The sequence below is a fragment of the Rhinoderma darwinii genome, chromosome 2, assembly GCF_050947455.1.
Source record: "Rhinoderma darwinii isolate aRhiDar2 chromosome 2, aRhiDar2.hap1, whole genome shotgun sequence".
In the NCBI taxonomy this organism is placed as follows: Eukaryota; Metazoa; Chordata; class Amphibia; order Anura; family Rhinodermatidae; genus Rhinoderma; species Rhinoderma darwinii.
Window position 1 is genome coordinate 399,197,128 of NC_134688.1, and position 25,402 is coordinate 399,222,529.

At 41.0% G+C, this 25,402-nt stretch overlaps 1 protein-coding gene across 3 annotated transcripts in view; it reads right to left on the reverse strand.

Moving 5' to 3' along the window:
- Positions 1 to 824: 824 nt before the first annotated feature.
- RPS6KA3 (ribosomal protein S6 kinase A3) overlaps positions 825 to 25,402 on the reverse strand; it is a 118,864-nt gene continuing 94,286 nt past the window's right edge. For 2 of the 3 annotated variants that reach the window (XM_075854039.1, XM_075854042.1), the window contains exons 14-23: positions 21,462 to 21,586; positions 20,511 to 20,549; positions 12,856 to 12,978; positions 11,194 to 11,283; positions 9,028 to 9,186; positions 8,275 to 8,436; positions 7,134 to 7,210; positions 6,815 to 6,932; positions 5,955 to 6,095; positions 825 to 2,730 (exon numbers count right to left, since the gene is read on the reverse strand). In XM_075854039.1, the coding sequence (XP_075710154.1) occupies positions 2,605 to 2,730; positions 5,955 to 6,095; positions 6,815 to 6,932; positions 7,134 to 7,210; positions 8,275 to 8,436; positions 9,028 to 9,186; positions 11,194 to 11,283; positions 12,856 to 12,978; positions 20,511 to 20,549; positions 21,462 to 21,586 (1,160 nt within the window). In that variant the 3' untranslated portion in view covers positions 825 to 2,604. The remainder of the gene's footprint in view (positions 2,731 to 5,954; positions 6,096 to 6,814; positions 6,933 to 7,133; positions 7,211 to 8,274; positions 8,437 to 9,027; positions 9,187 to 11,193; positions 11,284 to 12,855; positions 12,979 to 20,510; positions 20,550 to 21,461; positions 21,587 to 25,402) is intronic. The other variant, XM_075854041.1, reaches the window with a different exon arrangement.

Sequence of the window (25,402 nt, forward strand, 5' to 3'; positions counted from 1 at the left end):
GCCAGGGGGGTGCCAATCACGAATTGGGGGGCGCCATTTCAATTTTCACCTCAGGCAGCATGGTGTCTAGTATTGTAGATTAGTTGTAGCCCACCCTAGTCAATTGAATAGGACAGAGTTGCAAGACAGACATCACATGGACAAGGGTGGCACGGTCTTAAAATCTTTGTGATTGGTTGGGGTTCCAGTGGTTGACATGTTTAAGTACAGAACCCCTTTACATCTGCTCTGTATTTCATCAGAGCAGACATTGGGGGCAATAGATCTAGGCATTCATGTGTTTGTTACATTTGGGATATCCAGGGAAGAATACATACACAATATTCCACATCATTCGCTTTCCAAGGACGCCCTTTAAAACAATCACACACAATTTCAATACCACAAACCTTACTCATTTAGGTATTTGAAAGTTTATTATATAAATGTCTGCATTTTCTTTAGATGATTACAAAACTGATTAAGAGAAATGTACAAGCAATAATTACCATTAAGAATCGATCATAGTGGATACATGTTAACGGTTAAATTTACTTCAAGGAAGGTGGCGAGAGATATTCTTACATTACTTGTACTATCACATTGTATTCTAGTTTACGGCAATGGAAGCATTGATAATCATCTTCCAAAAATGTATGGATGGCAAAGGGGGAAATTTAGAACTTATACTTCAAGTATTTCCTATTGTACTGACATGCCATGCGTAGTCTAATATAAAGAATGATTGTACATAACTGTAGAAAAATATTCTCTATGATTTGTATTAAAAAAAAAGTTACACTGCCCCTCCCAGAGATACAGTAACTGCAAAATAATTACATCCCTTTGTGTACAATGTCCCTTTATTCTGTGTTGGAGTAAAGTCATAATGCACATTATTTTCATGAGAGAAAACAAATTCGTTATACAACGCAGGCTAATCACGATCATCTCCTCCCAAGACTTTTGCTTTTCAGTGATTATAAGGAGAACATAATGTAAATGCCAAAGAGAGAAAAAGAAAAGAAAAAAAATCACATATTGGCGCGTCAGTTAAAAAAATAATAATATAGCTATATGAAGTCCAAAAATGGATGGTTGGGGGGGGGGGGGGGTAATGAAAAAAATAATAAGTGGAAAAGAGCAATAGGAGGAAATCTTTCACCACTGCAATTGATTTAATCTAGTTGAAGCAGCCGTGCTTAAGTATGTTGTTGAAATAAGTTCGGTTATATCTCGGTATATCATCTACCGACAGCTTCCCTGCCATACAACCAGACCACAGTACATTTATTACCCATTCTAAAGGCTTAGTTAGATCAGCAACTTTCATCATAAAAAAAATCTCAACGAATGCTTACTTGTTCTATTGCTTACTTATCGTACTACACAGAGGTGCAGTAATATAACAGAACTTGTCTCTCTCCGCTACTTCCCACAATGGGGTAGAAAATCTGAGGTCACCCTGCACACTCAGTGGATAAAATATGAGCGGTTCCTATTGAACTCATTTGAATAGCATCATTGCTCATATATACAGAAGAAGTGGTGGGTTATCTGTATGGCAGGCTGCACAGGAATTCTCACATCACAGATGCTGCAGATAACTTACAAGAAACTCCAAGATCGGCTTTTATCATCCCTGCTTACACAACGGAGGCAAGGCATGGTTGATTTGAATGTCGTCTATGCAATTTGCATAACAGCTAATGTTTGGACTACGTTTTAGAATAAATACATAGCTTTTAAGTGGCTATGTTGAGCCAAAAGCTTCAAGACATTTAAACCCAACATGTACAAATATAGTATACTATAAAAAAAGGCAGTAAAGCATGAACCTAGCAGGATAATGACATAGGCTGTACATGATATCTTAAGTATTGCTGCTGTAATCATTTGTGGTAATTCGTAGCACGCAGACCGATCAATATCATTGACTGCCATTTCTCTGGAGGAACAGGCTCATATTCTCCAGTAAGTGTTGGGTCATATTACATTCAGATGCAATGACATCGCTGCACTAATTTATTAAAGTACACACAGCCAATAGTGGACCGATGCACCGTCCCGAAACGTACTGGACTACATTTTGAAACCAATACAAGGCATGTGAACAAATCAATAGAAAAAGAAATAATAGAGGTATATTGGAGCACAATAAGAAAACAGGCAACAAATGAAACGGCCATGACCTAAACAAACGTTTGCATGGCACAGAGTACGGGGATTTAAGGAACACCGCTTTGAAATCAAGTAAGTGCTCAAAATAAAGAGTGCATATCTACCACTCGCTGAGATGGGCGACTAAAAACTCTCCCTATATAAAAAAAATATTGGTTGCCATTGTTTCAGTGTATTCTTCATGCTAGGAAGGAGAAAAGTCTTATTGCTCCGCTCTGATGGAGGACCAGCCTTTCACTTGTATAATATTAGACTGGTCATTCGAGTCAGTAAGGTAGAAGGGTTGCCATCAACAATGTTAAGAGAGAACAGACAAAAAGCAGCAGCATTGATGGTGAGCCGGCAGCGAGCAGGTGCCTGCCGGAGTGTCTCTTTTTGATATGTGCTATCTCTGTTGGCTTGGTTTCGTCAGCTCGTGCACTCTGTAGACATACGAGTTCACATTCACAGGGCGGTGGAGGTAATCTTCTTTATACCTCTTCTTTGAGCGAGGGTGGAACGGCCAACAGGTTCCAGCACAGGAGACAATGGATTGAGGTTTAAAGCAGAGTATGTTGCTGCCATAGCTCCCTATAGTGGAACAAAGGATATATCAGTATAGACACAAGAACGACAAGACACTTCATACACAAGGTGCCCATACATCGAATGTATTGTCAGTACGACCAAAAAAAGATGATCAGTAACCATTATCCTTATGTATATGTTGCTAAATCAATCAATTTTGATTGGTGGACAAAACCTGTGTGTAAGCCTAGCCCAATGCATCATGATTACTAGAATGTGGGTGTCCCGATTATTTATAGAACATGGAACATACAGCAAAACGCTTCAACATAAGAGCAAAATTATTACATTAGATGTAAAAAAAAATAAAAAATTAATGTTGACCTGTTGAAAAAGTTTGTTAACAACACCTCCTCACTGCTAATTTATTACCAATAAGAGACGCCATTGGCAAGAAATTATCTTATATTAGAAAGGACAGACCGGATTAAAAAACTACCAGGGTACATAGAAGAGGGGATGGCCCAATAGCAAAGCTCTAGATTGGCCCCCATTATGGTGCAGTGTTTTTCCACCCAGGACGGTAGGGTCTGGCGTTTCATTTCCTCTCCTTTACCTTTCCAGGACACTTGGGCCAATTTGGCAAACAATGCAGTTCCTCTGGAAAGAGGAGTTCTGCACAGGTTATTTCCACGCAGTATCATAGTGGATTGAACTATGGCTGGGCTCCATTTATCCAAGTGCCCCATAGCAGCCGAATAGCCTGCCCGTACGGTATTTAAATTCTTGGTGGAGACAAAAACTAAATGAGAGATTCAGAATTAAAAATATTTTGTAAACAAACACATGTTAATTGTATCATGTTATAAACCGGAACTAATTTGTAGCCAGATTGCGCTAGAGATAAAAATGTTTCCAGCAAGGAGTCTTCTTCACATTACTTATTTACGATGGTATTTAACCCCTTAATGACCGGGCCATTTTGCACGTTAATGACCAAGGATTATTTTTTGTTTTTCCACGGTCGCATTCCAAGAGTCGTAACTCTTTTTTTATTCCGTCGACATAGCCGTATAAGGGCTTGTTTTTTCCGGGACGAGTTGTATTTTGTAATTGTACCATTTTTAGATGCTTATAACATATTGATTAACTTTTATTAACTTTATTTTAGGAGAGAATTGAAAATAAGCAGCTATTCCAGCATTAATTTTCACGTTATAAATTTACGCCGTTTACTATGCAGCGTAAATAACATGTTACCTTTATTCTATGGGTCGGCACGATTACGGGGATACCAAATGTGTAAAGGTTTTATATGTTTTTTCTACGTTTGCACAATAAAAACCCTTTTAGAAAAAAATTACTTGTTTTTGCATCGCCGCGTTCCAAGAGGCGTAATTTTTTTATTTTTCCGTCGATGTGGCCGTACGTGGGATTGATTTTTGCGGGACAATGTGTAGTTTTCATTAGTACTATTTTGGGGTACATAGGACTTATAGATGAACTTTTATTTTATTTTTTATGGGGGGAATGGGAGGAGAGAATTTTGCCGTTGTTTTTTGCGTTTTCTTTGGACGCCGTTCATCCGGCGGTTTAATTAATGTGTTCATTTTATTGGTCAAGTTGTTACGATCGCGGGGATACCATATATGTGTATGTGTGATTTGTTTTGACCGTTTTATTAAATAAAACCACTTTTTGGGGCAAAAAAGTAGTTTTATTTGACTTTGACTGTAATTTTTTTTTTTTTTTTTTTCACAAACTTTATTTAACGGTTTTACTTTTTTTTTTTTAGTCCCACCAGGGGACTTCACTATGCGATATGCCGATCGCATATATAATGCTTTGGTATACTTCGTATACCAAAGCATTATTGCCTGTCAGTGTAAAACTGACAGGCAACCTGTTAGGTCATGCCTCTGGCATCGCCTAACAGGCAGATGCTGAAGACAGACCTGGGGGTCTTTATTAGACCCCCGGCTGTCATGGAAACCCGACGGCGACCCGCGATTTGTTTGCGGGGGCGCCGATCGGGAGACAGAGGGAGTTCCCCCCTCTGTCAAACACATTAAATGCCGCTGTCACTGTTGACAGCGGCATTTAATGGGTTAAACTGCCGGAATCGGCGCGTGCTTCGATTCCGGCAGTTGCAGCAGGAGCCAGGCTGTGTATAACAGCCGTGCTCCTGCCGCTGATCGCGTGGGTAAACTGTCAGTACCCGCGCGATCACAGGACGGATATATCCGTCCTCCTGCGCGAACTAGCAGCTGCTGAGGACGGATATATCCGTCCTTCGGCGTTAAGGGGTTAATACACAGACGTCAGAACACATACGACATATATACATGACCAATGGTAGCATGAGAGTGATACCAGTGGTTCATTTGGACAAGAATCTGCACGGCAGTGTATTTTGTCCTGTTCATCGCACCAGGACGACAGTGCAGGTAGTGCTTCTGCCTTTACGTTTCAAAGAAAACTCAGCTACTTATCCTCACTTCAGGAGAAGCTACTTCTAGCTGGTAGATATATAAAAAGTGAATCTGATGAAAGTAACAACGTTTTTGTGCAAGTGTCACAAAAAACATCCGTTCTGTTTAGATCATCTGTAAGGGGGGTGACCGCTGTAAACAATCCCGCTTTACTAGAAGGGTCTCCCCAGAATAAACTTGTCACAGGGTGCTCTTGTTGCTGGGACCCCCCTACAGCTGTAATTTGAGGGTGAACCCAGCAGAGTGTTCAATTTCCTTGCAGCGTTAACACTGGGGAAATTACGTGGATAGCCCATTGATTTCTGTCTAAAGCGTAATGTACAAACATGCCAGGACCTCCAGAAAGAGAGGACCTGTTTGAAGTTACTCCCCCACTCTGGCTAATAGATGATGGTTCTGAGTTTATTAAATTTAGTCTACACAGCGCTATTGGCCACAACACAGGTCGTGCAGCCAAAGATCTGCATCGCAGGCAATGAAAGGCAATGTGGTCGCTTTGCAACCTGAAAATTACCGCGACCCCAGTCTCGCAGAAAATCCAAACCCAATTCACTTCTTACGACTGTGGTGCTGCAGCAAATTTTCGGGTCGCAAAGCATCCACTGTGAACGCAGCGATCTTTGGACACGCAGCCTGTGTCATGGCCATGGTCACTGCAGAGCGTCCTAACCTTACTCAGAAAGCTTTAATAGGGAATTAGCGTTAATGAAAAGTAAGAACGGCTCCTATCCCTATATATACCATTCACCCCAGTGTAAGTATTACATAAATAGAAAGATAAATGGTCTCCGTTACCTTAACTAGGTGAGGCGCATCCTGCCGGTTGAGCTGGAACTGAGGCAGCTGGTCACAGTGTACTATCCAGGGATGCTTTAGTACCTGGGCTGCTGTTAATCTTTGATGTGGATCCACGTGAAGCATTTTTGACACTAAATCCTATAAAAGAATAAAACAATCTTCCAGTTCATGGTTCACATTTGGGATAAATACAGGAATGGAAACAGATAATCACAGACAAACGTCTTCACATGAACATCACATTTTATTTCAATAAAAACACATGACAAAGCTGAAAGTTGAACATTTGTGTTATTAACTATAGACTTCTGGGAGTGATGTTACAAATGTTTATATGGTACCTAGGGTATCTTAAAAAAACTAAACTCTGAATAGTGTCACCAGCCTGAGAGATGGGGCTCTCAAATTCCTTGAAGTGCTGTCAGCTGCTATAATCCCCTACAAACTGGATGCAGATTACGACTGTAGTAAGAAAATCTACTACTTGCAGGAAAGACATAGAAAATGTAAAATTCCCTGCCTTCCGGCTGCTAATGGACGAATTCATGTTACTAACCATTTATAAGAGACTCTTGTATAAACAATTTCCTAATCTAGTTCGAAAGGCTGAGGTACATTTTAATAGTCTATTCACTGAAAGCACTCCATTATACTAGATTAATTTTCAGACAAAGCATTTCATGTTTTTTTTTCTTATTTCAAAACTGCGGTATTGGAGAAGGCCAGGAGTAGGGGACCCAGCAGGGAAATTATCGACTAGTGTCCTTGGACCCCAAAAAAACAGGAAAGACGGAAAGGAATATATTTACTAAGCAGAACATATCGATCAATAAAGGAGGGAAGAAAAGACAACAGACCTTAGCAATATCGGAAACTGAATTCCAGTAACCACCACTTAGAGAGAATTTTCCGCTACCTATTCTTGCTAATATTTCTTCGGGAGTATCATCAGGTCCATTTGCGAATGGTGTATATCTGTGAATCAATACATAGAGTACATTTGAGCTTGTTAAGGTTAAGATGGGAAAGAACAAATTAATACAAATCTTATAAAGAGAAGCACATGGTTGGTCTCTAATATACCAAAGCATTTATGTAAACTACTGATACATATTCTGGATGAAAGACCCTTTATGTACAGAAATATCATTAGACATCTTTTATACATACACTCACCCAGTAAGCATAGTATAGAGGAGAACACCCAGGCTCCAAATATCACATGCAGCATCATAACCCTGACGCTTTAAAACCTGAAAACACAAAAAAGTATAAATATCTCATTAGCAATCATTTAGTCATTTTACATATGGATTTAACTAGTAATTGCTTCATCTGAGGAGGAAAAACAACAAAGCCAAAAATAAAGCAATTCAATTTCTCCCTTGAGGAGACTGTGCAATATGGCCCCTAAACCAAAAGGGAAGCGCTTGCACTGGATTTCACCAAATAATGTAATAAGCATTTTCAAGCAATTCAAACAAGTGTTTTATGGAAGTCAAAAATGGACATGAAGAATTCAGAGTTCCCCATGGTTAGTTTTATTGACTGCAGATCTCAACTTCAAGCGGAATTGAGCAAAAGGTAAGAAAACAACATAACGGCAGATGAGAAACGTATCCACCTCAGACAACTATAGTAGGGTAGACAAAATCTAACCATGTGAATTGACAAGTTAACCAAGACATTGGAGTCCAACACTAAAAGCTACGGTGAACTATTCTAGTTGACATGCTGCTGCAGATTGGTGCCTGAACGGAGAGCTCCGGGATTAAATCGAAATACAGTGTTTATTTAGCATGGCAACCTTCATATTGAAGGAGTTTTCCAGGATATAACATTGATGGTCTATCGTTAGGATAGGCCATCAATATATGATCGGTGGAGATCTAACCCCGGTACTCCAGCCGATCAGCAGAACATGGGGGCATGGAATGACATGGCCCCTTCAGTATCCGGCACAGTGACGTCTAACAATAGTGTGGCTGTGCCTGGTACTGCAGATCAGCTCATTCAAGTGAATGGGGCTAAACATGGTTCATGTGTTGTACCAGGCACTGCATTTCCATTCAGTAAAGGGGAGGTGGTACTCCCACCTCTCAGACATTGATAGGTCATAAGTGGTATATCTGGAAAACCCATTTAACCTTTATCGCTAACAAATCTCTGACCAAGATGCCCTTTGTGGTTATCCATATCCAGTAAAAACAACGATATAAGGGCTATGGTTTGTACATGATACACTGATCAAATGACTATGGAGAAGACCAGAAACAAACATGAACCCTTTGTAAAGTAATAGGTACTAGACAGTTACCTCAGGAGCAACAAAGTTCGCAGTATAACAAGGAGTCATTAGCAAACCATTCTCCGCTCGGAGTTGCTTTGCAAACCCAAAGTCACAGATTCGAATAGACTCCGGATTTCCAGACTCGTCCACATAAAGAATATTGCTGGGTTTTAAATCTCTGTGGACCACCTGAAAAAAACAAAACGGTATTGGTTGAACTAACAATCACCAAGTCTATAACTTAAAAGACTGTTCATTAATCAGATACAACTAAACAAATACGCTCATTTGGTATGCATTTAAGAAGTTTGTTGGTGTATGACTACACCGCATAATGCTAAATAATCCCTCACTCGGTGGTGTAATCTTGTTACCAGCATCTTTCTATGGGTCTGTAAGACCATCATAAGTAGTGATACACGTCACAATAATGTGACCGCTTAGTTACTCCCCTCCCCCGAACAGATATTTTGTTGGGACAAATGGTGAAGTACATTGATAAATATGGATAACATTTCGAGTGCCATATTTGCAACATAAACCTTGCAGACGTATTGATACATGAGCCCTGTATTTACTTGAGTATGGTTAAAGCGGCACAATTCTCCCACTTTATTCTAACTCTTCATACTGAGCATGCTATACATCTCTACCCTGCCTTACAAATGATCATAAAAATATTAGGTCTGCTTGAACGGAGAAACAATAAAGAAGCTAATGGTTAAAAGCAATGTCTGACCTGCCTTGAAGAAAGACTCCAATTATTTATCTACTCCTTACCCATTGTGAATGGAGGTATTCTACGGTTTTGGTTATAGTGTGCAGCACGGCGCTTGCTTCCCTTTCTGAGAAGAACTTCTGCCGAAGGATTTTGTCTAATAGTTCCCCTCCTTTCATTAGTTCTGTTACTAAGTATACGTACTTTCCATCATCATAAACCTGAAAAATATGACACACGTATAGGAGTACGTTTCTCAATCAGAGTTGACATGCAAACACGGTTTCCAGGAAATAAGGGTAAAAGCAGAATACTTTTTGTAAGCAGTCACCTTCATCCAGTCATAGACAGCCTTAGATTGATTGTCATTGAGACATTTGCCCACCATCTGAACTCCTGCTGTAAAGTCGATCTTTTGGCGATTAACTATTAAGCTACCCATACCCATTTGACATTGGATGTAGATGAAGGCATCCAGTCTGGGCCGAGCGTGTATGTTTAAGTGGAGGTCGGGGGATCTTATGTTTACGGCCAGCTTTAGGGTAGAATGGAAATCCACACAACAAACTCGCCGCCATTCCACAACGTCTGAACATACCCGAAGTGCTTTTAATTGTCGGAAACTAATTAGGATCAGATTAAACCAGGGAAGAACCTTGGCTTTTCTTTCACTAGGGGTAAAGACAAAGTTCTGCCCCTTTCTCACAAATTACATACAAATCCCTGTATGCGAACATGTATGCATTGGTCTGTAGTTAAGCGTACCGCCTGCTCTGTCCCGGAACTGCAGCTGCTGGGTGGCGATTATCAGTCTGATCATTGGATCAGGTAGAAAAATTTAGGACAATTTATGGCCAGCTTTACACATGGTTTACCGCATTCACTCGACAACCTATATTATACTTATCAAGCAGCACGATAAGATGTATGCATTTACAAGTCGGAGATAATGGGGCAAATTGTGCCAAAAGTTTCAGAATGGTGCAAAGGGCATCTCGCTAGGCATGTTAGGGTACATTCACACCACCGTAGCCCACCCACGACGTAAAACTGCCGTTTACCAAGGTGGACCCGTGCGGGACACGTTGTCACAGATCCCCCCCAGACTACAGTTTATGGAGGAATGCGTGACACGCAGGAAAATAGGAGTGTTGTTTTAACGGCAGTCACACGGACGAGATTCACGTTCGTGTGAATGAGCCCTAGGGCACATTCGTCTTCCTTATGTCAAGTTTTGGTCAATGTAAATATACAACAAATATGTGTCAAAAAATGGTATGCAGCTATAATAAATGACACACACTTTACGGCTATTTCCAGTCCACCCTGTTTCTGAACACTTTTCAAAACGGTCAGGGGATAGCGTGTCTAATACACAATAAATTTAGCGCAATTTTGGACAGTATTTGGTCTCATTTTGCCAAGCATATCTTCCCCATTATCTCTTTTCTTCAGGCACCAGCAATCTCAATACTTTTCCCACATCTATCCTTATGGTTCTCTTCAATATACATCCAAATGATACAATTTGATGGTTGAAAATCTCAAAAAATAAATTTGTTACTGAAATCTTTGTCTGGATCATATTAAAGAGGCTCTGTCACCAGATTTTCAAACCCCTATCTCGTATTGCAGCAGATCGGCGCTGCAATGTAGATTACAGTAATGTTTTTTTGTTTTTTTTTTTAAAACGAGCATTTTTGGCCAAGTTATGACCATTTTTATATTTATGCAAATGAGCCTTTCTTAAGTACAACTGGGCGTGTTTAAAGTTAAGTCCAAGTGGGCGTGTATTGTGTATGCACATCGGGGCGTTTTTACTTGTTTTACTAGCTGGGCGTTGTGAATGGAAGTGTATGATGATGACGAATCAGCATCATCCACTTCTCTTCGTTAACACCCAGCTTCTGGCAGTGCACAGACACACAGCGTGTTCTCCAGAGATCACGCTGTGACGTCACTTCCTGCCCCAGGTCCTGCATCGTGTCGGACGATGCAAAAAACCATTACTGTAATCTCCATTGCAGCGCCGATCTGCTGCAATACGAGATAGGGGTCTGAAAATCTGGTGACAGAGCCTCTTTAAGCTTCAGAACAAATATTAATATAAATGCATTTTTCACCCAGCAATACACCATAGTTTGCGTTGGTGAAATATAAATATAAATATATATATATGAAAAAGAGCGCACATTTGTATAAACACAATCCCACTGCAATTCACTTACATCTTTCAATGTTATAATGTTTGGATGCTGTCCATAACGTAGCAAAATCTCAATTTCTTCTGTTGGATCTCGCTTACCCTTATCAATTATCTTTAAGAGAAAAAATAAAATGAAATAATGTAACAATATTAAAAAAGGTTTGTAGTAAACCATAATGTTATGAGATTTTATAAACATGTACCGTAAGGGGATAATTCCAGCTAAAAAATGTATGGCACACCCACGGGAGGTGCGCTAAATGTCTGATATATGCGGCTCGGAGACCCACACCTATCACAAGAATGGTGGTGACCTGACCACCATCCCACAGTATGGAAAGGTGGCTTACTCCATTCATTTCTGCGGGAGTTATAGAAACAGCCAACGTGCATCTAAGGCTGGGTTCACACAACCTATTTTCAGGCGTAAACGAGGCGTATTATGCCTCGATTTACGCCTGAAAATACGGCTACAATACGTCGGCAAACATCTGCCCATTCATTTGAATGGGTTTGCCGACGTACTGTGCCGACGACCTGTCATTTACGCGTCGTCGTTTGACAGCTGTCAAACGCCGACGCGTAGAATGACTGCCTCGTCAAAGAAGTGCAGGACACTTTTTTGGACGTAATTTGAGCCGTTCTTCATTGAATTCAATGAAGAACAGCTCAAATTTTCGGCCGTCAAAGACGCCTCGCATAATACGAGGAGGAGCAATTACATCTGAAACGATGGAGCTGTTTTCTCCTGAAAACAGTCTGTCTTTTCAGACGTAAAAGCCAGCTAGCGTGTGCACATACCCTAACAGACATTTATGACAGCCTGTGAAAATGCCTTCAATTGTTCAAGTTGGGAATACCCCTTTTAGTAGAAAACTTACTAGCAGAAGACAAAAGCAGGTAAAGATTTTAGTTTTAAAGGTAACAGTTGCAACTGGGCTTTATCCTTGGGCCACTGACAGACCCGCTGTCACTGTACCCCTGTACGTGGTTGGATGGATACATGCTGACATATAAGGATAATTGTATCATGCGCCACATAGCCATCTCAGCAGCAGAATTGTTAAGTCATCACCAGTTAGGTGCTGGGAGCAGGTATGGGCTCTGCACTGGGGCACAAGTACATCTAGTTACACCCGCTTACATCTCAGATAGAAAACCAATATGTATCAGTTTCACATCTGATTCAATACATGTCAATGGGATCCATTAATGATCACGCAGGGGAAGGGATTAGAACCGTAACTTGCTGATAAGGTCAAAGACCTAGAAATAGATACCAACTGAGATACACAAAAAAAAAAAAAAAAATCCCTCTGAAGACCATTAAAATGAATGGGCTGCTCCAACTTATGCACTTATCTGTTTTGTTTTTTTTTACATAAAAAGAAAAACACAGGTGGGAATATATCCTTACACAGCAAGAAACTGGAGGTGGTAATGTTGCTACAACATCCCAAGTCCAATGTTTAGTCAGACAAAGGCAAAGCAGCTTTATTTGGCGGTAATAAAATCAGTTTCCTTCGCGGTTTATACATTTCTTCTTCTTTTAAAGATGTTTGTGTTTATGTTTCAGCTAAGCACAGGAACTGCTTAAAAGGAACGGCTTATCAAATACAAAAAAAGCCAACTATACCCCATATACCATCAGGACAAAAATTTTAGTTGGATGGAGAAACATTACCTTTACTGCATACTCCATATTGGTGGCCTTGTGAATGCACCTTTTACAGATGGAATAGGAGCCAACCCCAATATCTTCCTTCAAGTCATAACCGTCCGTAAACTGGATGCTATTTCTGTGAAGCTGAAACATATATATGGCTATTAGTAATTCTTAAAACAATTGGAAAGAAACACAAGCGCTCTATAAGGGAACATGACGATGACTGCTTGCCCCATAGAAAATCATAGAACTATAGAGAACCAGTTCTAACCACTTCAAAAAAGTCACAGTAAGGCCTCATGCACACGACCGTAGCCATGTGCATGGACGTGATTTTCGAGTCGGCCGGCCGCGGAGTGTGACCTACCCACAAATTGCGGGCCGTGCACAAGGCCGCGTCCATTATTTTCTGTGAGCCTGGACCGCAGAACACGGCTGTATTAAGACATGTCCGTTCTTTCTGCGTTCCAGGCTCGTGGGGAAATGCACGGAGCGTGGAAACCACGGTCGTGTGCATGGGCCCATAGAAATGAATGGGGCCGCAATTCTCACGTGTGTGTGCATGGGGTCTAAGACTTACCAGGCTAATTAGCCTTCGTTTCTGTACTATGGAGCAACGATCTTCATTTCCCCCACACTACGTTTAATAAAATCTAAAGTCCGATACGGGTAAATGGTTTACAGCTACAACGGACATAAAAAATCATAAAGATAAATGAACACCAATGATTTGGAGACCAGAAAATAAGGCTCAGTTTACATTTGCATTGGAGTCTCCGTTGCAAATTCTGACACATTTTGGGGAAAGAATAGTGCTAAATGCAGTGCTACCCTTGGCGACCAAACAACAACTTTTCTGACAGACCCCATTATAGATCAACGGGGATCATTGAGCACTTGTGGTATCTATTGTAGGACAGATCTGGCACTACCTTGTGGCTTTAGTTATCAATACACACTTAAAAGGGGTTGTCCAGCAAAATAAATTGAATGGCCTATACCCAGGATTCGGCCATTAATATTTGATTGGTGGGGGCCCGACTCTCTGCGCACCCACAAACCAGCTGTTTCACTGGGCAGCGGTGCTATGGCAAGAGCAGCTTTACTTTTATTGCGTACACAGCTCCACACTGTGCAACACTGACATATTCGTAGCGGCGGAGCACATTATTACAGCTTTCTCCCATTTCCTTGAATAGAAGGAAGCTGTAAGACTGCTCTGCCACTACAAGTGTGTCGATGTTGGACAGTATGTGTAAGAAGTTATACAGTTAGGGCCAGAATTATTTGGACAGTGACACAATCTTCATGATTTGGGCTCTGCTGCCATCACATTGGATTTGAAATGAAACAACTGAGATGCAATTGAAGTGTAGACTTTCAGGTTTAATTCAAGGGGTTGAACAAAAATATCCTGGGAAACGTTCAGGAATTACAACCATTTTTCTACACAGCCTCCTCATTTCAGGGGCTCAAAAGTAATTGGACAAATTATCATTACCTTAAATAAAATGTTTTATTTTAATACTTTGTAGAGAATTCTTTGCAGATAATGACTGCCTGAAGTCTGGAACCCATGGACATCACTAAACGCTGGGTTTCCTCCTTTGCCCGGCCTTTACTGCAGCTGTCTTCAGTTGTTGCTTGTTTGTGGGTCTTTCTGCCTTAAGTTTTGTCTTCGATCGCGCTGAGATCTGGTGATTGACTTGGCCATTGCAGAATATTCCACTTCTTTGACCCAAAACATACTGCAAAAGCAACCCAGGAGTTTTTTTTAAGACATTGTACATCTGTACTGTGAAGCGACGTCCAATCAACCTTGCTGCATTTGGTTGTATCTGAGCAGAAAGTAAATCCCTGAACACTTCAGAATTCATCCGGCTGCTTCTGTCTTCAGTCACATCATCAATAAACACTAGTGACCCAGTGCCTTTGGCAGCCATGCATGCCCATGCCATCACACTGCCTCCACCATGTTTTACAGAGGATGTGGTGTGCTTTGGATTATGAGCCGTGCCAAGCCTTCTCCATACTTTCTTTCTCCCATCATTCTGGTACAGGTTGATCTTCGTTTCACACTGTTCCAGAACTGGACTGGTTTCTTTAGATGTTGTTTGGCAAAGTCTAATCTGGCCTTTCTATTTTTGGGGCTGATGAATGATTTTCACCTTGTGGTGAACTCTCTGTATTTGTGCTCATGAAGTCTTCTCTTTATGGTAAACTTAGATACTGATACACCTACTTCCAGGAGAGTGTCCTTCACTTGGGTAGATGTTGTGAAGGGGTTTTTCTTCACCATGGAAAGGATTTTTTTTTTTCAAGCATGTACCAAACTGTTGATTTGGCCACTCCTAACCTTTGTGCTCTCTCTCTGATGGATTTCTTCATTTTTTCAGCCTAACGATGGTCTGTTTCACTTGAATTGAGAGCTCCTTTGACCACATGTTGTGGGTTCACAGCAACAGCTTCCAAATGCCAATGCCACACCTGGAATAAACTCCAGACCTTTTAGCTGCTTAATTGATGATAGATTAAATGAGGGAATAGCCCATACAGCCCATTAATTACCTTTAGAGATAATTGTCCAATTAGCTTTGGTCCCTTGAAAAAGAGTCAGCTACATATTAAAGAGCCGTAATTCCTAAACTCTTCCTCAAATTAGGATGTGAATACCCTCAAATTATAACTGAGAGTCTGCACTTTAAGCCCATATTAATTATATAACTGCATATTCAATATGTTATGGTAAACAGCTAAAATGCCAAAACTTGTGTCACTGTCCAAATAATTCTGGACCTAACTGTACATTTCATATACATTTTATAGACTTTAAAATACATTTTGATCTTGGGTAGTTGAGAGCAGGTCTAGACAAATCCCAGTATCTTTTAAATTATAAAATTCCAACTGCCTGCAGCCTACACTAGGGGGAGCTGTATAAATAAGTACACCATTATTCTTACCTTGCAATGGCTGCAGATAGAATATTGTCATAACTTTATGGCTGTGTGAAGAGAAGCAGGGGATTTGGAGCGGTGTATTACATTAAAAAAAAGCTCTGACCCCTTAAATAAATATTCTAAAGCCACTGTGCTGGTATTACTGTATATTTGGGGGAGGGGGTGTGGCTCTGCTGGCTTGTTTATGTGCGGCACATTGCTGGCACTATTGTTCATGGAGTGGCGGAAGGGGTTCTGTTGTACAATGCATATGAATCGGGTTATACAAAAAAACAAAACACAGCATGCCCTAGTCGGAAGATTTCCAGTGGAATTGCCACATATTTCATGAACTGTATTGAAGCCGGTGTTAAAATGCACATGTAAAGGTCTGCCTGTACTAAGAATCCATAGGGTGTGAACATGCTCGAATACATGAATTAAAAAATAATGCAGTAGTTCAGCCCTTGAGACCGGACCCTTTATAACTGGCTCCTAGATCTCAGTGGCCTGGTATAGAGGTAAACTAGAGGCTTGCCATACTCAAAATCTATTTCCAATTAGTTTTTTCCAGTGGAAAATCTGACATCTGTTAGTTCTAGGAACATTTGCTTATGCTTCACATCAACACACATATGCAGCTATTTTTCCTGCTGACATAACACATTGATTCTGCTGTTGTAAAGATGCAGATTAATTTATATTTGGTATATTTCATATTACAACAGCAATAACCTGCCCAGGATAAGATTGTAGATAACGGGTGTATTCAGGATATATATATATATATATATATATATATATATATATATATATACACACACACACACACACACACAATCTAGATTTTTTTTTCAACACGTTGGGTGATTTTCGATTTGAATCCCGGTTTCTTTAACAGTAATATGAAAAGCTAATTTAATACATTTTCTTTAGATAAATAACTTAACATATATATTGTACGTAACTTCACAACTTTGTAACCTCTGCAAATACTTTTTTTTAAAATTATAAATACAATTTTAAAAAATGTCTATCTAATTGACTATAACTTCTGTGTTCCCTGGCAGGGAACAGGTTAACAGAATCTATAATCAATTATACACCGCATGCACTAACATCCAACCTCTGCCAGTCACCCCCTTAGCCGGTCTCCGACATTGCAGATGAGCAGTTTAAATTGCAGCAGAGCCAGACAGATAGCACCGAACGGGCACTCTGGGGCAAGGTTATATCATCGTGTCTGAAGTGTGAGCAGGACCGTGTGCTGTACCAGCCCCACGATGGGGTTTTAAATAAATTACATTAAGGCCGGATTTCCCAGCCCGACCACGGTACATGTGAATGGGACTCCTGGCATCAGTCATTACAGCCACACAACAGTGACAAAAAGATGGCCATTAAAAACTCATCAATTGTCAGTTTTTCATGTCCATTTTGTGTCTCTCCAAATTCTCATCCATTTCCAGTCCGTCTGTCATGGCCGCTGAAATTAATCTTTTTTTTTTTTTTTTTTTATCAGGGTTTTTTTTTTTGTCCCAATCCCCTGAAAACACCACAGTGCCCATGTAGATAGTGCTGCAATGTCCCTGTAGATAGTGCCACAGCGCCCACATGCAGTGCCACAGCGCCCACATGCAGTGCCACAGCGCCCACATGCAGTGCCACAGCGCCCACATGCAGTGCCACAGCGCCCACATGCAGTGCCACAGCGCCCACATGCAGTGCCACAGCGCCCACATGCAGTGCCACAGCGCCCACATGCAGTGCCACAGCGCCCACATGCAGTGCCACAGCGCCCACATGCAGTGCCACAGCGCCCACATGCAGTGCCACAGCGCCCACATGCAGTGCCACAGCGCCCACATGCAGTGCCACAGCGCCCACATGCAGTGCCACAGCGCCCACATGCAGTGCCACAGCGCCCACATGCAATGACCGTGCCAGTGTCCACATGCAATGACAGTGCCAACAAAGTGCCACCCCCCCAATAGTGCCACAGTGCCCATGTAAATAGTGTCACACCCCTCTTGTAGATCGCAACCCCCCTCCCCCCTCCGAAGTTTCACTATGCGGCCATCATTACTGATTATTTCACACAGATCCCTGCGAAAAACTCTTCCATGATGCTTGTATCATGAAAATATCTGCCACCTAAATCTGAACCACGAGTGAGTGCAGACTGTGCATGGTCCCAAAGAGGGACATCTAATGAATGCTACAGTCATACAAGTGATTGATGTCTCTGATCTTTGCTCATCTATATTCACAAAATGTTGCAAACAAAAAAAATGACAAGATGTTTTCCAAACTGACAGAAGTACCAAGATATCTGACAAAACATAGCGCAGTAACTTAAGCCAGTGTAATGTAACACAGGAATAAGTGGAGAAGATCCTGATCGTCAGAGAAAACTAAAGTACAAGCAGTCCAGGAACTTATGAATGTGGTAAAAAGGACATAGCGGAACTTAAATATATTTAGAAAAAGAGACAGATGCAAGTTTTAGGAACAGAAAGGAGGAAATACATATTTACCAGTGTAAAACATTTCAGCACATAGAGTGTTATCGCAATAAAGGGTTACTCCAACTGTAAACATTTAACCACAAAGAGTTTTGAAAGGAACAACCAAGAACACCTCATAAATATAAAATGGCCGGAGTAGGTAAATATAAAGAGTGCCCGGTCCCCTTTAAAAGCAATAAAAAAAGGCTCAACTTTACCGCTCGGATTGCCAGTAATGCAAAATAAACTTTCTATTTGAAGACGCACCATCACCATCACCATTAGCAGTAGGTTAAAAAAAAAAATAAAAAAAAAAAAGCTATGGATAATATGGAAGCTGCTCCTAGCAGGTATAACTGGATTCCTTTTATTATTTCCCCCAGAACATTTTTTGCGTGATCCTCTCTGTTGAGCCAGAACCTGAAAGTGTGTTAAAGGGAATGTGTCGCTAGAATTATTTTTTTTTTTAGTTAAACAATTATTATTTAAGCGATTACACGTTCTTTTAATTTTATTTTATTTTTCACAAGTCAGGAAATATTATAAAATTAGATTCTAATTTATAACATATCCATGTGCTGAGCACTTCGCTTCCTTGAACATATGGCCGGAAGCCGCGGCCAGAAGTCGTCATCTTACTGTCTGGCAGCGGCTTCCGGCCCACATGAAAATGGCGCCAGATTTCGCTCTGCGGACGAGCTTCATTTTGGTCTGTGTGGAAGCGTACGCTTCAGAAAATGGAACGGCTCCCGTTCGCATTCTCTATGGGGTTGTATGTGCCGCATTCCATCTCTGTATGTGTCGTTAATCGACACATAAAGAGATAAAAAAAAAAAATGGCTGGCAGCCCCCATAGAGAAGTAAAAGTAAGAAAAAAGTAGAACATGAGAACACAAATAAATAAAATGTATGTTAATATCATATTAAAGGCAATATGATAAAAAAATAATAATTTCATGACACCTTCCCTTTAAAAACAGAGGAGCACCGTAGGGATAGAGTTAAGAGTCTTATTTATACTCACAAGAGTGTAAAAACCACAAGCGTCTCAATATAAAAACATGCAGCACACCAGCTCCTTGCCGGACGGGGCTCCGGAAATAACCGGTTAGGGGGAACCCAGGGTCAGGCAAGGGACTGGCGTGCTGCATGTTTTTATATTGAGATGCTTGTGATTTTTACACTCTGATGAGTATAATTAGTCGTTTTTATTTAACGCTATCCCTACAATGCAGCTTTGTGTTTTTAACACTTTTTAGGGTGCTTGTTCAACAGAGTGGATCCCGCAAAAGGTGTTCTTGAGAAGGAAACACAAAATCCAGTTCTACTGGCTGGGTTTACCCTTCATATTACCCATAGCATTTTTAACTTCTACTACATGGTGTGGAGAGGAGGAGTGTATCCAGCAGAAAGTTCGGTTTGCATTACTGGCAGTCTGAGTCCATTTACATTTACCCAGGAGACAGGTGATAAATGTTAGATCGGGGGGGGGGGGGGGGGGGGGGGGGGCAACTGCTGGGACTTTCACCGATTGTTAGTCTCCCATCTAACCCCACTATAATGTGAGGTTTAGCTTGAGAAAAGGATTGTATAAGGGGAATTTAGTCATTTATACTTGCTGAATATTTGTTTATTTTTTTAATTTTCAAATGTTTTTGTTAATTCATTCATAGAAAAAGGAATTGCCCTCCACAGAAGGGAGTATGAGAATAGTAGATGCACCACCATCCATGGGTGTCACAGTGAGATAACGGCATATGGCTCTTTGAACAATTCCCGAAAGAGTGGGTTTTGTTTAGGTCTAGTCTAGGTGTCAGGCCCAAAAGTTAGAAGCCAGCCAAAACACACCATAGACTCATGATCACACAAACACTTTGGGGGGAAAAAACCCCATAGAAAACTATGTGATAACAGAATGGCACCCCCTTTCCATCAAGCAGTCAGAACAGGGCCCCCCTCTTCACCCAGTAGTCACAGCAGTGCCTCTTTCCTAGATAGTCACAGCAGGATGGCTTCTTTCCCCCAGTAATCACAGCAGGGCTCCTCTCTTTCCACCCAACAGTGCTTCCCCCAAGTGCTCAACTTCCACTATATGCCCTCTTGCTGGTAGGAAGCTATACGTGAGAAGCCTATTCTAGCTGCTGCCTGTAGTTGCCTATTCCTGCATCAATCTCTGCTAACACAACGAGCGACAGCATAAAACGTATGTAACTGCAGGGAGAAATACCTGGAATAGTGACTGGGTTTTGTAGAGCCCCGGTTTTGCCTGAAGATAAAAATAACTGAATTAATTACCATGGGGCACATTTATAAAAAGTATCATTGTGGTGTCATTTTTCAATCAGTAAAAAACGCTATTGAACGTGTGCCATATTCTTGAAAACAAGACAAGAACTATTACAAGTACTATATCACATCACACCAAGAATCATTCACTGAAGTAGGCCACACAGCAATGCCATAAAGGGGCAGATCTAATGCCATAAAGGGGCAGATCTAATGCCATAAAGGGGCAGATCTAATGCCATAAAAGGGCAGATCTAATGCCATAAAGGGGCAGATCTAATGCCATAAAGGGGCAGATCTAATGCCATAAAGGGGCAGATCTAATGCCATAAAGGGGCAGATCTAATGCCATAAAGGGGCAGATCTATCATGCCAGCTATGACATTTCACCTCTTATGAAAAACTTTGGCTGTACACCAGGTTTATCCCGGCATTAGCAGACCAAAGGTTTTTGGAGCAGAAAATACTGCTGTCCCTTTATAAACTTCCACACACTCAAACAAATAAATGTTGGCCATGAGAATAAAGGGGAAACCCGTTTAGATGCTATATGAATATGGCACACATACTTGCACCATATTTTACTCCAAAATACCCTCTGCACCAATTTTTATAAATGTTTTCCCTCTTCCTACATTGCAGTGGAGGGTAATGCTCAGAAGGTATTAGGAGAGCAAGATAAAGTGTGTCAGCTGGCAGAATTCATGACTTGTTGGAAATGTTCCAGAACAGAGACGTCTCTATGTAATATAGGTGTAATTCTAGAACGATGAGATTTATATGCGCAAATACAAAATTTACACTCCGCTACGTTTAGGAAGTGCATCTAAAACCAGTTACAGGATGAGTTAAGCCTGATCTATGCAGACAGCTTTTCAAAGCACATGCTTACCGGAACAATGCCGTGAACTCCAACTGTTTGTATAGCCTGGTTTTCTTCCTCCGAAGAAATAGCCACAAAGCTAAACCCACGGAAGAGCTGGTGTGCATTGGCACTTGCTGGAATACCAGGAGAGTCTATAAACAAAAGACAAAGAATAAAGCCAACGATGAAAAACACAGACATTGTATATAAGCAGAGACATATTAGGCATACTTTAAATATTTTAATAACCAGAAAAATTCTAAGGAGCAAAAAGAAAAAAAAATCCTCCTTTAGAGTTGCTTACTTTAAATGAAAGTTCTGCTTTTATGCAGATTAATCATTGCATAATGAAAAATTCTGTAACTTTCTAAAATATTTTATCCTTCAATTTCTCTGTATTTTTAAAATCTCCGCTTGTAGTCACTGAATTGATATGATTATTCAGAAGTGGACAACCCACCCTGACTTCTCACAGCTGAGGGTTTGTTACCGTACATAAACAGAGATAATCCTCTCAGAAGTAAACACAGCAGTACACCTCTAGCAACAATTTAGCGAGTCGTTGGCATTGGAAAGATGGTCTATTACACAGGACAATAATTGCTAATGATTTTCTCTGTTCAGTCGTCACTGCCATCATCCATACAGCAATTACATAGAAAGATTATTGATCTTGTAGGTAAAGTGCACAGGACTGATCCAATAATGACTGGAAGATTTCTGATTAGACCAGAGTAGATGTGGCAGCGACAAAGTCTTCCACCCAGGCAGATGCGGCCGATCCACGGAAATTAAGCCATTTATCGTTCGTTGTACCATCGTTGCACACTATTAAAAATCTCTTACATTTCAACGATTAGACGAAAACTCATATGATAATTGCTTTGCCCAATAGGGCCTTTACTGATACATAGTACCAAACTTATAGGTGTGAGTGATCAGCACAATGTCAGCGGCTGCATGCAGACAACGAACGTTTAATATACCTTCGTAAAGGTAAGGAATTGTAGCACAAAGAATATTAGAAACTTACATAACTTTTCATTATGCATAAAGACTGGATAATCTTATTAAAGTTGGCTATTAAGTAAAAACATCCACAAATTGCGCACTCAAACTTTAGAAAACAAAGTCGGTTCTCTTGGATAAAAGAACATGACCATTTATTGGCTAGAAACCAGGAGAAACAGTCGTATGTTTCAGCCAACAATTACTCATCTTCGCTCAACTTCTGCTTGTGGTGCGATGTTGTAATATGAACGGTTTTGTAGCCCAAGGATTAATCTGGCCAACATGGCTGGTACTCTGCTATGCCAACAATGGACAGCTGATAGGGTTTGTCAGTACCAATACACATTAGATTGTGGGAAGATCCTGTTGAAAACTCAGAGCTACATCAACACTTCTGTATATGAGTAGATTTGAGGGCATGAAAACAGTTCAACTCATCAATGTTACTTACTTGGATCTCTTGCCAGAGCTACCAAACACTGCTTTGTTGATTCAATAAAAAAATATTAGTCTCCCACCATGTTAGAAGCATCATAACGGTTATCATCCCACACTTTTAAAAGTTAGGGGCTTTTGAATGGATTGCAAACCTCTAACCCAGTGATTCTCTAACTTATTACCACAAAGACATCTCTGAAAAGTTGTCACTCCCAAGAAACTCTACTCTCTATCCTATCTAAGGCCCCATGCACACGACCGTAAAAATCGTCCGTAATTGCGGACTGCAATTACGGACCCATTCACTTCAACTGTCCACAGACATCTTCCCGTTTATTTACGGGAAGGTGCCCGGGCCGTAGAAGCGTACTGCAAAAGACAGGACATGTTTTATGGGCCGTGTAACCATACTTTGTATGGGCGCACGGGCCGAAAATGGGAGCACGGCTGTCCGTGGCCGTCCGTGCCTGCAATCGCGGCCTATGATTACAGGCACGGCCGTGTGAATGGGGCCTTAAAACATTCTTGGCGTAGGGGGAGGTAATGCATTCTACAATTCTTGACTAGCTATGGTTATGGTCTAGATTTGTGAACTGCTTATCTAAGCATCTTTGAGCAGGCTGAAATGAGTCCATGCTCTACTGTTAGGGTATGTTCAGACGCAGTGACCAAAAACATCTGAAAATACGGAGCTGTTTTCAGGCGGAAACAGCTCCTGATTTTCAGACTTTTTGGAGCAACTCGCGCTTTTCGCGGCGTATTTTACAGACGTTATTGGAGCGGTTTTTCTTTTTCGCGGACGCCTTTTTACGCGCCATATTTTGACAGCAACGCGTAAAATTACACCTCGTGGGAACAGAACACCGTAAAACCCATTGAAAGCAATGGGCAGATGTTTGTAGGCGTAATAGAGCCGTTTTTTCAGGCGTAATTCGAGGCGTAAAAAGCCAGAATTACGTCTGAAAACACTGTGTGTGAACAAACCTCAAAAAGGGACCGGTCTTCCTTCTGCTTTTCTCTGTGGAACCCCTGATCAGATTTCAAGGAACCATGGTTCTTAAATGGAGAAAAATCTTTAAAAATGGGATTGTTCTTGCGAAGAACCATTAGGAAATAACCGCATTCACTAATAGGGATGCACGATGCATCGAAACTCTGATACGGTTTCGATACCGTGCACCCTGAAACGGTTCAATACCGTTATTTTCATGTATTTCGATACTAAGCTGTGCGGCCGTACAGCTAAGTAATACATAAATGTTGTTAGAGCGGGGCTGCCGCTGTGTAATACAACCATTACCCTGCTCCAGAGTCCTGGCAAGTGCGCGCGTGGTCAGCATTAGGTGATGCGACCAGCGCTGCACTAATGAGCGACGGCACTGAAGGCAGAACATGCCGGGCGCCCTACAAAACACCCCTATGTTCTGTCCTCTGTGTCGGCGCCGCCGATCATTAGTGCGGCACCGGTCGCATCACCTCATGCTGACAGCACGCGCGCACTTCTTGTCAGGAGCGGGGCAATGGCTGTATTACACAGCCACAGCCGCAGCCCCGCTCTAACGGCGGAGATCAGAGAATCCTCTCATCTCCGCAGAATGCTGCGATCAAAGTTGACCGCAGCATTCAAGGGGTAAATGAGAAGGGGGGATGCCCTTTGGATCTCGTCACGGGGAATCCCTGTGACGCGATCGAGGGACATACCATATACGGGTAGACAGCCCAGGGTCCATTGAAGGACCCCAAAGCTGTCTGACCATATTTCCTGTTAGGGCATACTTCGGTATGTCCGAACAACTGCCTCTGTACTATCTGTAAAAAAAAAAAATAGATAACGTTAAATATTTTTTTTTTTTACAATAAACATTAAAATAAGTCTCAATACATAAAATATACACATTCGGTATCGGCACAGCCGTAAATAAAAAAGAAAATTATAGCGTCATTCATGTTTACGCGGCTATAAAATAAAAAACTTTTTTTTTCACTTATTAATGTGAGGTACGAGCTATTATGAAGTTTGAACCTCCATGTGCCTCACATTAATATTAATGAATCCCATCATGTACCTCACACATTAACCCAATGCTGTCCATTAAGGAACATGATGGGGTTCATTACTATTAATGTGAGGCATATGGAGGTTCAAAATTCATCACACCTCGTGCCTCAAATTAGTAAATAGAAGAATCTTTTTTTAAATTATTTTTGGCAAAGTATCGTTTTGGTATCGAGTATTGCAATACTACACAAAGTATCAGTATCGAAGTCCAAATTCTGGTATCGTGACAACCCTATTCACTGGTATAAAGAACAATTGTTGGTTTATTTTGGCGTACACTGGCTTTGTGTTTTATGGCTGGGCAAGTTCCCCCCCCCCCCCCCACCACCACTTGGTTTTGGAACGCTGCTCTAACAAGATGAATGTAGACTGATAAGACGTAGCCAAGTTTAGATAGAGAAAATATTTAAAACAAAAAAAAATCTGTTTTTTTTTTAAATTTTATTTAATTTAGCTAGTC